The sequence below is a fragment of the Somniosus microcephalus genome, chromosome 5 (assembly GCF_052327205.1).
Source record: "Somniosus microcephalus isolate GS21.2 chromosome 5, FLI_Smic_1.0, whole genome shotgun sequence".
Lineage (NCBI taxonomy): Eukaryota > Metazoa > Chordata > Chondrichthyes > Squaliformes > Somniosidae > Somniosus > Somniosus microcephalus.
In genome coordinates, this window is record NC_140991.1 from 18,226,448 (window position 1) to 18,238,552 (window position 12,105).

Genomic DNA, 12,105 nt, shown 5'->3' on the forward strand with positions numbered 1-12,105 from the left:
CACCTGCTGAAGGCCTGAGAATGCACCGTCGGAAGTGCCGTCTTTCGGATGAGGTGTTAAACTGAGGCCCCAACTGCCCCCTCAGGTGGATAGAAAGATCCCATGGCCCTAGAAGAGCAGAGGAATTCTCTCCAGTGCCCTGGCCAATATTTATCCCTCAACCAACATCACTAACATCAGATTACCTGGTCATTATCACATTGCTGTGCCTACATTTCCTACAATATAACAATATAACAATATTTCAAAAATGATCATTAGCCGTGAAGCACTTTGGGGCATCCTGAGGTCATGAAAGGCGCTATATAAATGCAAGTTCTTTTCTTTTTTTAAAAAGATAGGACAAGTGACGGGTAAAAGGAGTTATTTTATTATACTAGAAGTTACAGACAGTGTATCACAAGAGAACGTCCCCAATCAATCAGGTGACACTTGGTGACAACCCCTTTCTCTCTCTCTCTACTGGATTAGTATTAAAGTGGAATTTTTTAAAAACGTTTTTAAAAAAGGGCATAAAGTGTATTTGACAAATCAAGCAGCACCGGCAGCAGCATCGAAACCTCCCTCAGTCCTTTGGAAAAAGACCATGTGTCGTGTAATCAAACGGTCTCCCACCCTCCCCCTCTCTCTGCTCAGGGGCTGTCCGCTTCAGTCTGGGCGGCACCTGGTCAGGAAGCCCGGGTCTAGGTGCAAGAGGCAGAGGCGGCAAAGTTTTACTCGGTCATGATGTGGACAAAGAGCGAGGCGGAGGGCAGGCGGTCTCCATTCTCCGACAGTAGGTGAATGTGTCGATAGCCTGTGGACAGCGAGCAAAGAGAAAGTGGCCGTCACTATCCCAAAAAAACAAACACGTTAACCGCCTTCTCCAACTGACCCTCGCTTCTTCATTCACAGAATCACAGAATCACAGAAACCCCACAGTGCAGATAGAGGCCATTTCGGCCCATCAAGCCTGCACCGACACATATCCCACCCGATCCCCGTAACCCCACGTATTTAATCCCCCTAACACTAAGGGTCAATTTATCATAGCCAATCAACCTAACCCGCACATCTTTGGACTGTGGGAGGAAACCGGAGTACCCGGAGGAAACCCACGCAAACACAGGGAGAATGTGCAAACTCCACACAGACAGTCACCCGAGGCCGGATTCGAACCCGGGTCCCTGGCGCTGTGAGGCAACAGTGCTAACCACTACGCCACCGTATCCTGGAAGATTCTTGGATGTGAAGAAAGTCTCTCATCCGCTCTTTCCCATCACCCTCTTCCAAGCCCCTTCCCATCATCCCCCAATCCCCGTCCCCACCCACTCCCCTCTCTCATAACCCCCCACCCCTCCCATCCCCCATAAGTCCCCACCCCTCCCCTCCCCCCGCCTCCAATTCCCTTCTCCTCCCCATTTGCCTGCTCTCCCCTACACACCCCCTCCCCGTCACACTCCCCATTCCCTACAGCACCCCTCCAATCCTTCACCCACCCTCGCCTATACCACCTCCCCCTCACACCCTTCTCCCCTTCACCCCACCTCCCCAGCGCGCTGACCCATGCTGGGCAAAGCTTTTATGGGTATCTGGCTGCCTTTGCCCGAGTGGCCCCGTTCTTCATGACCGCGATTGCCGACAGGCTGCTCGGGAGCGTCACAGCCGAACCCTGATCCTGTCCCTGGCCCATCGATCACAAGCGCACCCGTCACCCCAGAATACCAGCTCTCCTCTCTCCAGCCCGGGACACTCCTCACCCCAGAATACCAGCTCTCCTCTCTCCAGCCCGGGACACTCCTCACCCCAGAATACCAGCTCTCCTCTCTCCAGCCCGGGACATTCCTCACCCCAGAATACCAGCTCTCCTCTCTCCAGCCCGGGACACTCCTCACCCCAGAATACCAGCTCTCCTCTCTCCAGCCCGGGACACTCCTCACCCCAGAATACCAGCTCGCCTCTCTCCAGCCCGGGACACTCTTTACCCCAGAATACCAGCTCGCCTCTCTCCAGCCCGGGACACTCTTTACCCCAGAATACCAGCTCTCCTCTCTCCAGCCCGGGACACTCTTTACCCCGGAATACCAGCTCTCCTCTCTCCAGCCCGGGACACTCCTCACCCCAGAATACCAGCTCTCCTCTCTCCAGCCCGGGACACTCTTTACCCCAGAATACCAGCTCTCCTCTCTCCAGCCCGGGACACTCCTCACCCCAGAATACCAGCTCTCCTCTCTCCAGCCCGGGACACTCCTCACCCCAGAATACCAGCTCTCCTCTCTCCAGCCCGGGACACTCCTCACCCCAGAATACCAGCTCTCCCCTCTCCAGCCCGGGACACTCCTCACCCCAGAATACCAGCTCTCCTCTCTCCAGCCCGGGACACTCTTTACCCCAGAATACCAGCTCTCCTCTCTCCAGCCTGGGACACTCCTCACCCCAGAATACCAGCTCTCCTCTCTCCAGCCCGGGACACTCTTTACCCCAGAATACCAGCTCTCCTCTCTCCAGCCCGGGACACTCTTTACCCCAGAATACCAGCTCTCCTCTCTCCAGCCCGGGACACTCCTCACCCCAGAATACCAGCTCTCCTCTCTCCAGCCCGGGACACTCTTTACCCCAGAATACCAGCTCTCCTCTCTCCAGCCTGGGACACTCCTCACCCCAGAATACCAGCTCTCCTCTCTCCAGCCCGGGACACTCCTCACCCCAGAATACCAGCTCTCCTCTCTCCAGCCCGGGACACTCTTTACCCCAGAATACCAGCTCTCCTCTCTCCAGCCCGGGACACTCCTCACTCCAGAATACCAGCTCTCCTCTCTCCAGCCCGGGACACTCCTCACCCCAGAATACCAGCTCTCCTCTCTCCAGCCCGGGACACTCCTCACTCCAGAATACCAGCTCTCCCCTCTCCAGCCCGGGACACTCCTCACCCCAGAATACCAGCTCTCCTCTCTCCAGCCCGGGACACTCTTTACCCCAGAATACCAGCTCTCCTCTCTCCAGCCCGGGACACTCTTTACCCCGGAATACCAGCTCTCCTCTCTCCAGCCCGGGACACTCCTCACCCCAGAATACCAGCTCTCCTCTCTCCAGCCCGGGACACTCTTTACCCCAGAATACCAGCTCTCCTCTCTCCAGCCCGGGACACTCCTCACCCCAGAATACCAGCTCTCCTCTCTCCAGCCCGGGACACTCCTCACCCCAGAATACCAGCTCTCCCCTCTCCAGCCCGGGACACTCTTTACCCCAGAATACCAGCTCTCCTCTCTCCAGCCCGGGACACTCCTCGCCCCAGAATACCAGCTCTCCTCTCTCCAGCCCGGGACACTCCTCACCCCAGAATACCAGCTCTCCTCTCTCCAGCCCGGGACACTCTTTACCCCAGAATACCAGCTCTCCTCTCTCCAGCCCGGGACACTCCTCACCCCAGAATACCAGCTCTCCTCTCTCCAGCCCGGGACACTCCTCACCCCAGAATACCAGCTCTCCCCTCTCCAGCCCGGGACACTCCTCACCCCAGAATACCAGCTCTCCTCTCTCCAGCCCGGGACACTCCTCACCCCAGAATACCAGCTCTCCTCTCTCCAGCCCGGGACACTCCTCACCCCAGAATACCAGCTCTCCCTCTCCAGCCCGGGACACTCCTCACCCCAGAATACCAGCTCTCCTCTCTCCAGCCCGGGACACTCCTCACCCCAGAATACCAGCTCTCCCCTCTCCAGCCCGGGACACTCTTTACCCCAGAATACCAGCTCTCCTCTCTCCAGCCCGGGACACTCCTCACTCCAGAATACCAGCTCTCCCCTCTCCAGCCCGGGACACTCTTTACCCCAGAATACCAGCTCTCCTCTCTCCAGCCCAGGACACTCTTTACCCCAGAATACCAGCTCTCCTCTCTCCAGCCCGGGACACTCTTTACCCCAGAATACCAGCTCTCCTCTCTCCAGCCCGGGACACTCCTCACCCCAGAATACCAGCTCTCCTCTCTCCAGCCCGGGACACTCTTTACCCCAGAATACCAGCTCGCCTCTCTCCAGCCCGGGACACTCCTCACCCCAGAATACCAGCTCTCCTCTCTCCAGCCCGGGACACTCCTCACCCCAGAATACCAGCTCTCCTCTCTCCAGCCCGGGACACTCTTTACCCCAGAATACCAGCTCTCCTCTCTCCAGCCCGGGACACTCCTCACTCCAGAATACCAGCTCTCCTCTCTCCAGCCCGGGACACTCCTCACTCCAGAATACCAGCTCTCCTCTCTCCAGCCCGGGACACTCTTTACCCCAGAATACCAGCTCTCCTCTCTCCAGCCCAGGACACTCTTTACCCCAGAATACCAGCTCTCCTCTCTCCAGCCCGGGACACTCTTTACCCCAGAATACCAGCTCTCCTCTCTCCAGCCCGGGACACTCCTCACCCCAGAATACCAGCTCTCCTCTCTCCAGCCCGGGACACTCTTTACCCCAGAATACCAGCTCGCCTCTCTCCAGCCCGGGACACTCCTCACCCCAGAATACCAGCTCTCCTCTCTCCAGCCCGGGACACTCTTTACCCCAGAATACCAGCTCTCCTCTCTCCAGCCCGGGACACTCCTCACCCCAGAATACCAGCTCTCCTCTCTCCAGCCCGGGACACTCCTCACCCCAGAATACCAGCTCTCCTCTCTCCAGCCCAGGACACTCTTTACCCCAGAATACCAGCTCTCCTCTCTCCAGCCCGGGACACTCCTCACCCCAGAATACCAGCTCTCCTCTCTCCAGCCCGGGACACTCCTCACCCCAGAATACCAGCTCTCCCTCTCCAGCCCGGGACACTCCTCACCCCAGAATACCAGCTCTCCTCTCTCCAGCCCGGGACACTCCTCACCCCAGAATACCAGCTCTCCCCTCTCCAGCCCGGGACACTCCTCACCCCAGAATACCAGCTCTCCTCTCTCCAGCCCGGGACACTCCTCACCCCAGAATACCAGCTCTCCTCTCTCCAGCCCGGACACTCTTTACCCCAGAATACCAGCTCTCCTCTCTCCAGCCCGGGACACTCCTCACCCCAGAATACCAGCTCTCCCCTCTCCAGCCCGGGACACTCCTCACCCCAGAATACCAGCTCTCCTCTCTCCAGCCCGGGACACTCCTCACCCCAGAATACCAGCTCTCCTCTCTCCAGCCCGGGACACTCCTCACCCCAGAATACCAGCTCTCCTCTCTCCAGCCCGGGACACTCCTCACCCCAGAATACCAGCTCTCCTCTCTCCAGCCCGGGACACTCTTTACCCCAGAATACCAGCTCTCCTCTCTCCAGCCCGGGACACTCCTCACCCCAGAATACCAGCTCTCCTCTCTCCAGCCCGGGACACTCTTTACCCCAGAATACCAGCTCTCCCCTCTCCAGCCCGGGACACTCCTCACCCCAGAATACCAGCTCTCCTCTCTCCAGCCGGGACACTCCTCACCCAGAATACAGCTCTCTCTCTCCAGCCCGGACACTCTTTACCCAGAATACCAGCTCTCCTCTCTCCAGCCCGGGACACTCTTTACCCCAGAATACCAGCTCTCCTCTCTCCAGCCCGGGACACTCTTTACCCCAGAATACCAGCTCTCCTCTCTCCAGCCCGGGACACTCTTTACCCCAGAATACCAGCTCTCCTCTCTCCAGCCCGGGACACTCTTTACCCCAGAATACCAGCTCTCCTCTCTCCAGCCCGGGACACTCCTCACTCCCAGAATACCAGCTCTCCTCTCTCCAGCCCGGGACACTCTTTACCCCAGAATACCAGCTCTCCTCTCTCCAGCCCGGGACACTCCTCACCCCAGAATACCAGCTCTCCTCTCTCCAGCCCGGGACACTCTTTACCCCAGAATACCAGCTCTCCTCTCTCCAGCCCGGGACACACCTCACCCCAGAATACCAGCTCTCCTCTCTCCAGCCCGGGACACTCTTTACCCCAGAATACCAGCTCTCCTCTCTCCAGCCCGGGACACTCCTCACTCCCAGAATACCAGCTCTCCTCTCTCCAGCCCGGGACACTCTTTACCCCAGAATACCAGCTCGCCTCTCTCCAGCCCGGGACACTCCTCACCCCAGAATACCAGCTCTCCTCTCTCCAGCCCGGGACACTCTTTACCCCAGAATACCAGCTCTCCTCTCTCCAGCCCGGGACACTCTCTACCCCAGAATACCAGCTCTCCTCTCTCCAGCCCGGGACACTCTTTACCCCAGAATACCAGCTCTCCTCTCTCCAGCCCGGGACACTCCTCACTCCAGAATACCAGCTCTCCTCTCTCCAGCCCGGGACACTCTTTACCCCAGAATACCAGCTCTCCTCTCTCCAGCCCGGGACACTCCTCACCCCAGAATACCAGCTCTCCTCTCTCCAGCCGGACACTCTTTACCCAGAATACCAGCTCTCCTCTCTCCAGCCCGGGACACTCCTCACCCCAGAATACCAGCTCTCCTCTCTCCAGCCCGGGACACTCCTCACCCCAGAATACCAGCTCTCCTCTCTCCAGCCCGGGACACTCTTTACCCCAGAATACCAGCTCTCCTCTCTCCAGCCCGGGACACTCTTTACCCCAGAATACCAGCTCTCCTCTCTCCAGCCCGGGACACTCCTCACCCCAGAATACCAGCTCTCCTCTCTCCAGCCCGGGACACTCTTTACCCCAGAATACCAGCTCTCCTCTCTCCAGCCCGGGACACTCCTCACCCCAGAATACCAGCTCTCCTCTCTCCAGCCCGGGACACTCTTTACCCCAGAATACCAGCTCTCCTCTCTCCAGCCCGGGACACTCCTCACCCAGAATACCAGCTCTCCTCTCTCCAGCCCGGGACACTCTTTACCCCAGAATACCAGCTCTCCTCTCTCCAGCCCGGGACACTCCTCACCCCAGAATACCAGCTCTCCTCTCTCCAGCCCGGGACACTCTTTACCCCAGAATACCAGCTCTCCTCTCTCCAGCCCGGGACACTCCTCACCCCAGAATACCAGCTCTCCTCTCTCCAGCCCGGGACACTCCTCACCCCAGAATACCAGCTCTCCTCTCTCCAGCCCGGGACACTCTTTACCCCAGAATACCAGCTCTCCTCTCTCCAGCCCGGGACACTCCTCACCCCAGAATACCAGCTCTCCCCTCTCCAGCCCGGGACACTCTTTACCCCAGAATACCAGCTCTCCTCTCTCCAGCCCGGGACACTCCTCACCCAGAATACCAGCTCTCCTCTCTCCAGCCCGGGACACTCCTCACCCCAGAATACCAGCTCTCCTCTCTCCAGCCCGGGACACTCTTTACCCCAGAATACCAGCTCTCCTCTCTCCAGCCCGGGACACTCCTCACCCCAGAATACCAGCTCTCCTCTCTCCAGCCCGGGACACTCTTTACCCCAGAATACCAGCTCTCCTCTCTCCAGCCCGGGACACTCCTCACCCCAGAATACCAGCTCTCCTCTCTCCAGCCCGGGACACTCTTTACCCCAGAATACCAGCTCTCCTCTCTCCAGCCCGGGACACTCCTCACCCCAGAATACCAGCTCTCCTCTCTCCAGCCCGGGACACTCTTACCCCAGAATACCAGCTCTCCTCTCTCCAGCCCGGGACACTCCTCACCCCAGAATACCAGCTCTCCTCTCTCCAGCCCGGGACACTTCTCACCCCAGAATACCAGCTCTCCTCTCTCCAGCCCGGGACACTCTTTACCCCAGAATACCAGCTCTCCTCTCTCCAGCCCGGGACACTCTTTACCCCAGAATACCAGCTCTCCTCTCTCCAGCCCGGGACACTCTTTACCCCAGAATACCAGCTCTCCTCTCTCCAGCCCGGGACACTCTTTACCCCAGAATACCAGCTCTCCTCTCTCCAGCCCGGGACACTCTTTACCCCAGAATACCAGCTCTCCTCTCTCCAGCCCGGGACACTCTTTACCCCAGAATACCAGCTCTCCTCTCTCCAGCCCGGGACACTCTTTACCCCAGAATACCAGCTCTCCTCTCTCCAGCCCGGGACACTCCTCACTCCAGAATACCAGCTCTCCCCTCTCCAGCCCGGGACACTCTTTACCCCAGAATACCAGCTCTCCTCTCTCCAGCCCGGGACACTCCTCACCCCAGAATACCAGCTCTCCTCTCTCCAGCCCGGGCCACTCTTTACCCCAGAATACCAGCTCTCCTCTCTCCAGCCCGGGACACACCTCACCCCAGAATACCAGCTCTCCTCTCTCCAGCCCGGGACACTCTTTACCCCAGAATACCAGCTCTCCTCTCTCCAGCCCGGGACACTCCTCACTCCAGAATACCAGCTCTCCTCTCTCCAGCCCGGGACACTCTTTACCCCAGAATACCAGCTCTCCTCTCTCCAGCCCGGGACACTCCTCACCCCAGAATACCAGCTCTCCTCTCTCCAGCCCGGGACACTCCTCACCCAGAATACCAGCTCTCCCCTCTCCAGCCCGGGACACTCTTTACCCCAGAATACCAGCTCTCCTCTCTCCAGCCCGGGACACTCCTCACTCCAGAATACCAGCTCTCCCCTCTCCAGCCCGGGACACTCTTTACCCCAGAATACCAGCTCTCCTCTCTCCAGCCCAGGACACTCTTTACCCCAGAATACCAGCTCTCCTCTCTCCAGCCCGGGACACTCTTTACCCCAGAATACCAGCTCTCCTCTCTCCAGCCCGGGACACTCCTCACCCCAGAATACCAGCTCTCCTCTCTCCAGCCCGGGACACTCTTTACCCCAGAATACCAGCTCGCCTCTCTCCAGCCCGGGACACTCCTCACCCCAGAATACCAGCTCTCCTCTCTCCAGCCCGGGACACTCCTCACCCCAGAATACCAGCTCTCCTCTCTCCAGCCTGGGACACTCTTTACCCCAGAATACCAGCTCTCCTCTCTCCAGCCCGGGACACTCCTCACTCCAGAATACCAGCTCTCCTCTCTCCAGCCCGGGACACTCCTCACTCCAGAATACCAGCTCTCCTCTCTCCAGCCCGGGACACTCTTTACCCCAGAATACCAGCTCTCCTCTCTCCAGCCCAGGACACTCTTTACCCCAGAATACCAGCTCTCCTCTCTCCAGCCCGGGACACTCTTTACCCCAGAATACCAGCTCTCCTCTCTCCAGCCCGGGACACTCCTCACCCCAGAATACCAGCTCTCCTCTCTCCAGCCCGGGACACTCTTTACCCCAGAATACCAGCTCGCCTCTCTCCAGCCCGGGACACTCCTCACCCCAGAATACCAGCTCTCCTCTCTCCAGCCCGGGACACTCTTTACCCCAGAATACCAGCTCTCCTCTCTCCAGCCCGGGACACTCCTCACCCCAGAATACCAGCTCTCCTCTCTCCAGCCCGGGACACTCCTCACCCCAGAATACCAGCTCTCCTCTCTCCAGCCCAGGACACTCTTTACCCCAGAATACCAGCTCTCCTCTCTCCAGCCCGGGACACTCCTCACCCCAGAATACCAGCTCTCCTCTCTCCAGCCCGGGACACTCCTCACCCCAGAATACCAGCTCTCCCTCTCCAGCCCGGGACACTCCTCACCCCAGAATACCAGCTCTCCTCTCTCCAGCCCGGGACACTCCTCACCCCAGAATACCAGCTCTCCCCTCTCCAGCCCGGGACACTCCTCACCCCAGAATACCAGCTCTCCTCTCTCCAGCCCGGGACACTCCTCACCCCAGAATACCAGCTCTCCTCTCTCCAGCCCGGGACACTCTTTACCCCAGAATACCAGCTCTCCTCTCTCCAGCCCGGGACACTCCTCACCCCAGAATACCAGCTCTCCTCTCTCCAGCCCGGGACACTCCTCACCCCAGAATACCAGCTCTCCTCTCTCCAGCCCGGGACACTCCTCACCCCAGAATACCAGCTCTCCTCTCTCCAGCCCGGGACACTCCTCACCCCAGAATACCAGCTCTCCTCTCTCCAGCCCGGGACACTCCTCACCCCAGAATACCAGCTCTCCTCTCTCCAGCCCGGGACACTCTTTACCCCAGAATACCAGCTCTCCTCTCTCCAGCCCGGGACACTCCTCACCCCAGAATACCAGCTCTCCTCTCTCCAGCCGGGACACTCTTTACCCCAGAATACCAGCTCTCCCCTCTCCAGCCCGGGACACTCCTCACCCCAGAATACCAGCTCTCCTCTCTCCAGCCCGGGACACTCCTCACCCCAGAATACCAGCTCTCCTCTCTCCAGCCCGGGACACTCTTTACCCCAGAATACCAGCTCTCCTCTCTCCAGCCCGGGACACTCTTTACCCCAGAATACCAGCTCTCCTCTCTCCAGCCCGGGACACTCTTTACCCCAGAATACCAGCTCTCCTCTCTCCAGCCCGGGACACTCTTTACCCCAGAATACCAGCTCTCCTCTCTCCAGCCCGGGACACTCTTTACCCCAGAATACCAGCTCTCCTCTCTCCAGCCCGGGACACTCCTCACTCCAGAATACCAGCTCTCCTCTCTCCAGCCCGGGACACTCTTTACCCCAGAATACCAGCTCTCCTCTCTCCAGCCCGGGACACTCCTCACCCCAGAATACCAGCTCTCCTCTCTCCAGCCCGGGACACTCTTTACCCCAGAATACCAGCTCTCCTCTCTCCAGCCCGGGACACACCTCACCCCAGAATACCAGCTCTCCTCTCTCCAGCCCGGGACACTCTTTACCCCAGAATACCAGCTCTCCTCTCTCCAGCCCGGGACACTCCTCACTCCAGAATACCAGCTCTCCTCTCTCCAGCCCGGGACACTCTTTACCCCAGAATACCAGCTCGCCTCTCTCCAGCCCGGGACACTCCTCACCCCAGAATACCAGCTCTCCTCTCTCCAGCCCGGGACACTCTTTACCCCAGAATACCAGCTCTCCTCTCTCCAGCCCGGGACACTCTTTACCCCAGAATACCAGCTCTCCTCTCTCCAGCCCGGGACACTCTTTACCCCAGAATACCAGCTCTCCTCTCTCCAGCCCGGGACACTCCTCACTCCAGAATACCAGCTCTCCCTCTCCAGCCCGGGACACTCTTTACCCCAGAATACCAGCTCTCCTCTCTCCAGCCCGGGACACTCCTCACCCCAGAATACCAGCTCTCCTCTCTCCAGCCCGGGACACTCTTTACCCCAGAATACCAGCTCTCCTCTCTCCAGCCCGGGACACTCCTCACCCCAGAATACCAGCTCGCCTCTCTCCAGCCCGGGACACTCCTCACCCCAGAATACCAGCTCTCCCTCTCCAGCCCGGGACACTCTTTACCCCAGAATACCAGCTCTCCTCTCTCCAGCCCGGGACACTCTTTACCCCAGAATACCAGCTCTCCTCTCTCCAGCCCGGGACACTCCTCACCCCAGAATACCAGCTCTCCTCTCTCCAGCCCGGGACACTCTTTACCCCAGAATACCAGCTCTCCTCTCTCCAGCCCGGGACACTCCTCACCCCAGAATACCAGCTCTCCTCTCTCCAGCCCGGGACACTCTTTACCCCAGAATACCAGCTCTCCTCTCTCCAGCCCGGGACACTCCTCACCCCAGAATACCAGCTCTCCTCTCTCCAGCCCGGGACACTCTTTACCCCAGAATACCAGCTCTCCTCTCTCCAGCCCGGGACACTCCTCACCCCAGAATACCAGCTCTCCTCTCTCCAGCCCGGGACACTCTTTACCCCAGAATACCAGCTCTCCTCTCTCCAGCCCGGGACACTCCTCACCCCAGAATACCAGCTCTCCTCTCTCCAGCCCGGGACACTCTTTACCCCAGAATACCAGCTCTCCTCTCTCCAGCCCGGGACACTCCTCACCCCAGAATACCAGCTCTCCTCTCTCCAGCCCGGGACACTCTTTACCCCAGAATACCAGCTCTCCTCTCTCCAGCCCAGGACACTCTTTACCCCAGAATACCAGCTCTCCTCTCTCCAGCCCGGGACACTCTTTACCCCAGAATACCAGCTCTCCTCTCTCCAGCCCGGGACACTCCTCACCCCAGAATACCAGCTCTCCTCTCTCCAGCCCGGGACACTCTTTACCCCAGAATACCAGCTCTCCCCTCTCCAGCCCGGGACACTCCTCACCCCAGAATACCAGCTCTCCTCTCTCCAGCCCGGGACACTCCTCACCCCAGAATACCAGCTCTCCTCTCTCCAGCCCGGG

General features: G+C 59.1%; 1 protein-coding gene across 3 annotated transcripts in view; it reads right to left on the minus strand.

The window, feature by feature from the left end:
• Positions 1–349: 349 nt before the first annotated feature.
• The window catches only part of plcd1a (phospholipase C, delta 1a), a 181,625-nt gene continuing 169,869 nt past the window's right edge, over positions 350–12,105 (minus strand). For all 3 annotated transcript variants that reach the window (XM_085987393.1, XM_085987394.1, XM_085987392.1), the window contains one exon: positions 350–796. In XM_085987393.1, coding sequence (XP_085843519.1) covers positions 714–796 — 83 coding nt within the window. In that variant the 3' untranslated portion in view covers positions 350–713. The remainder of the gene's footprint in view (positions 797–12,105) is intronic.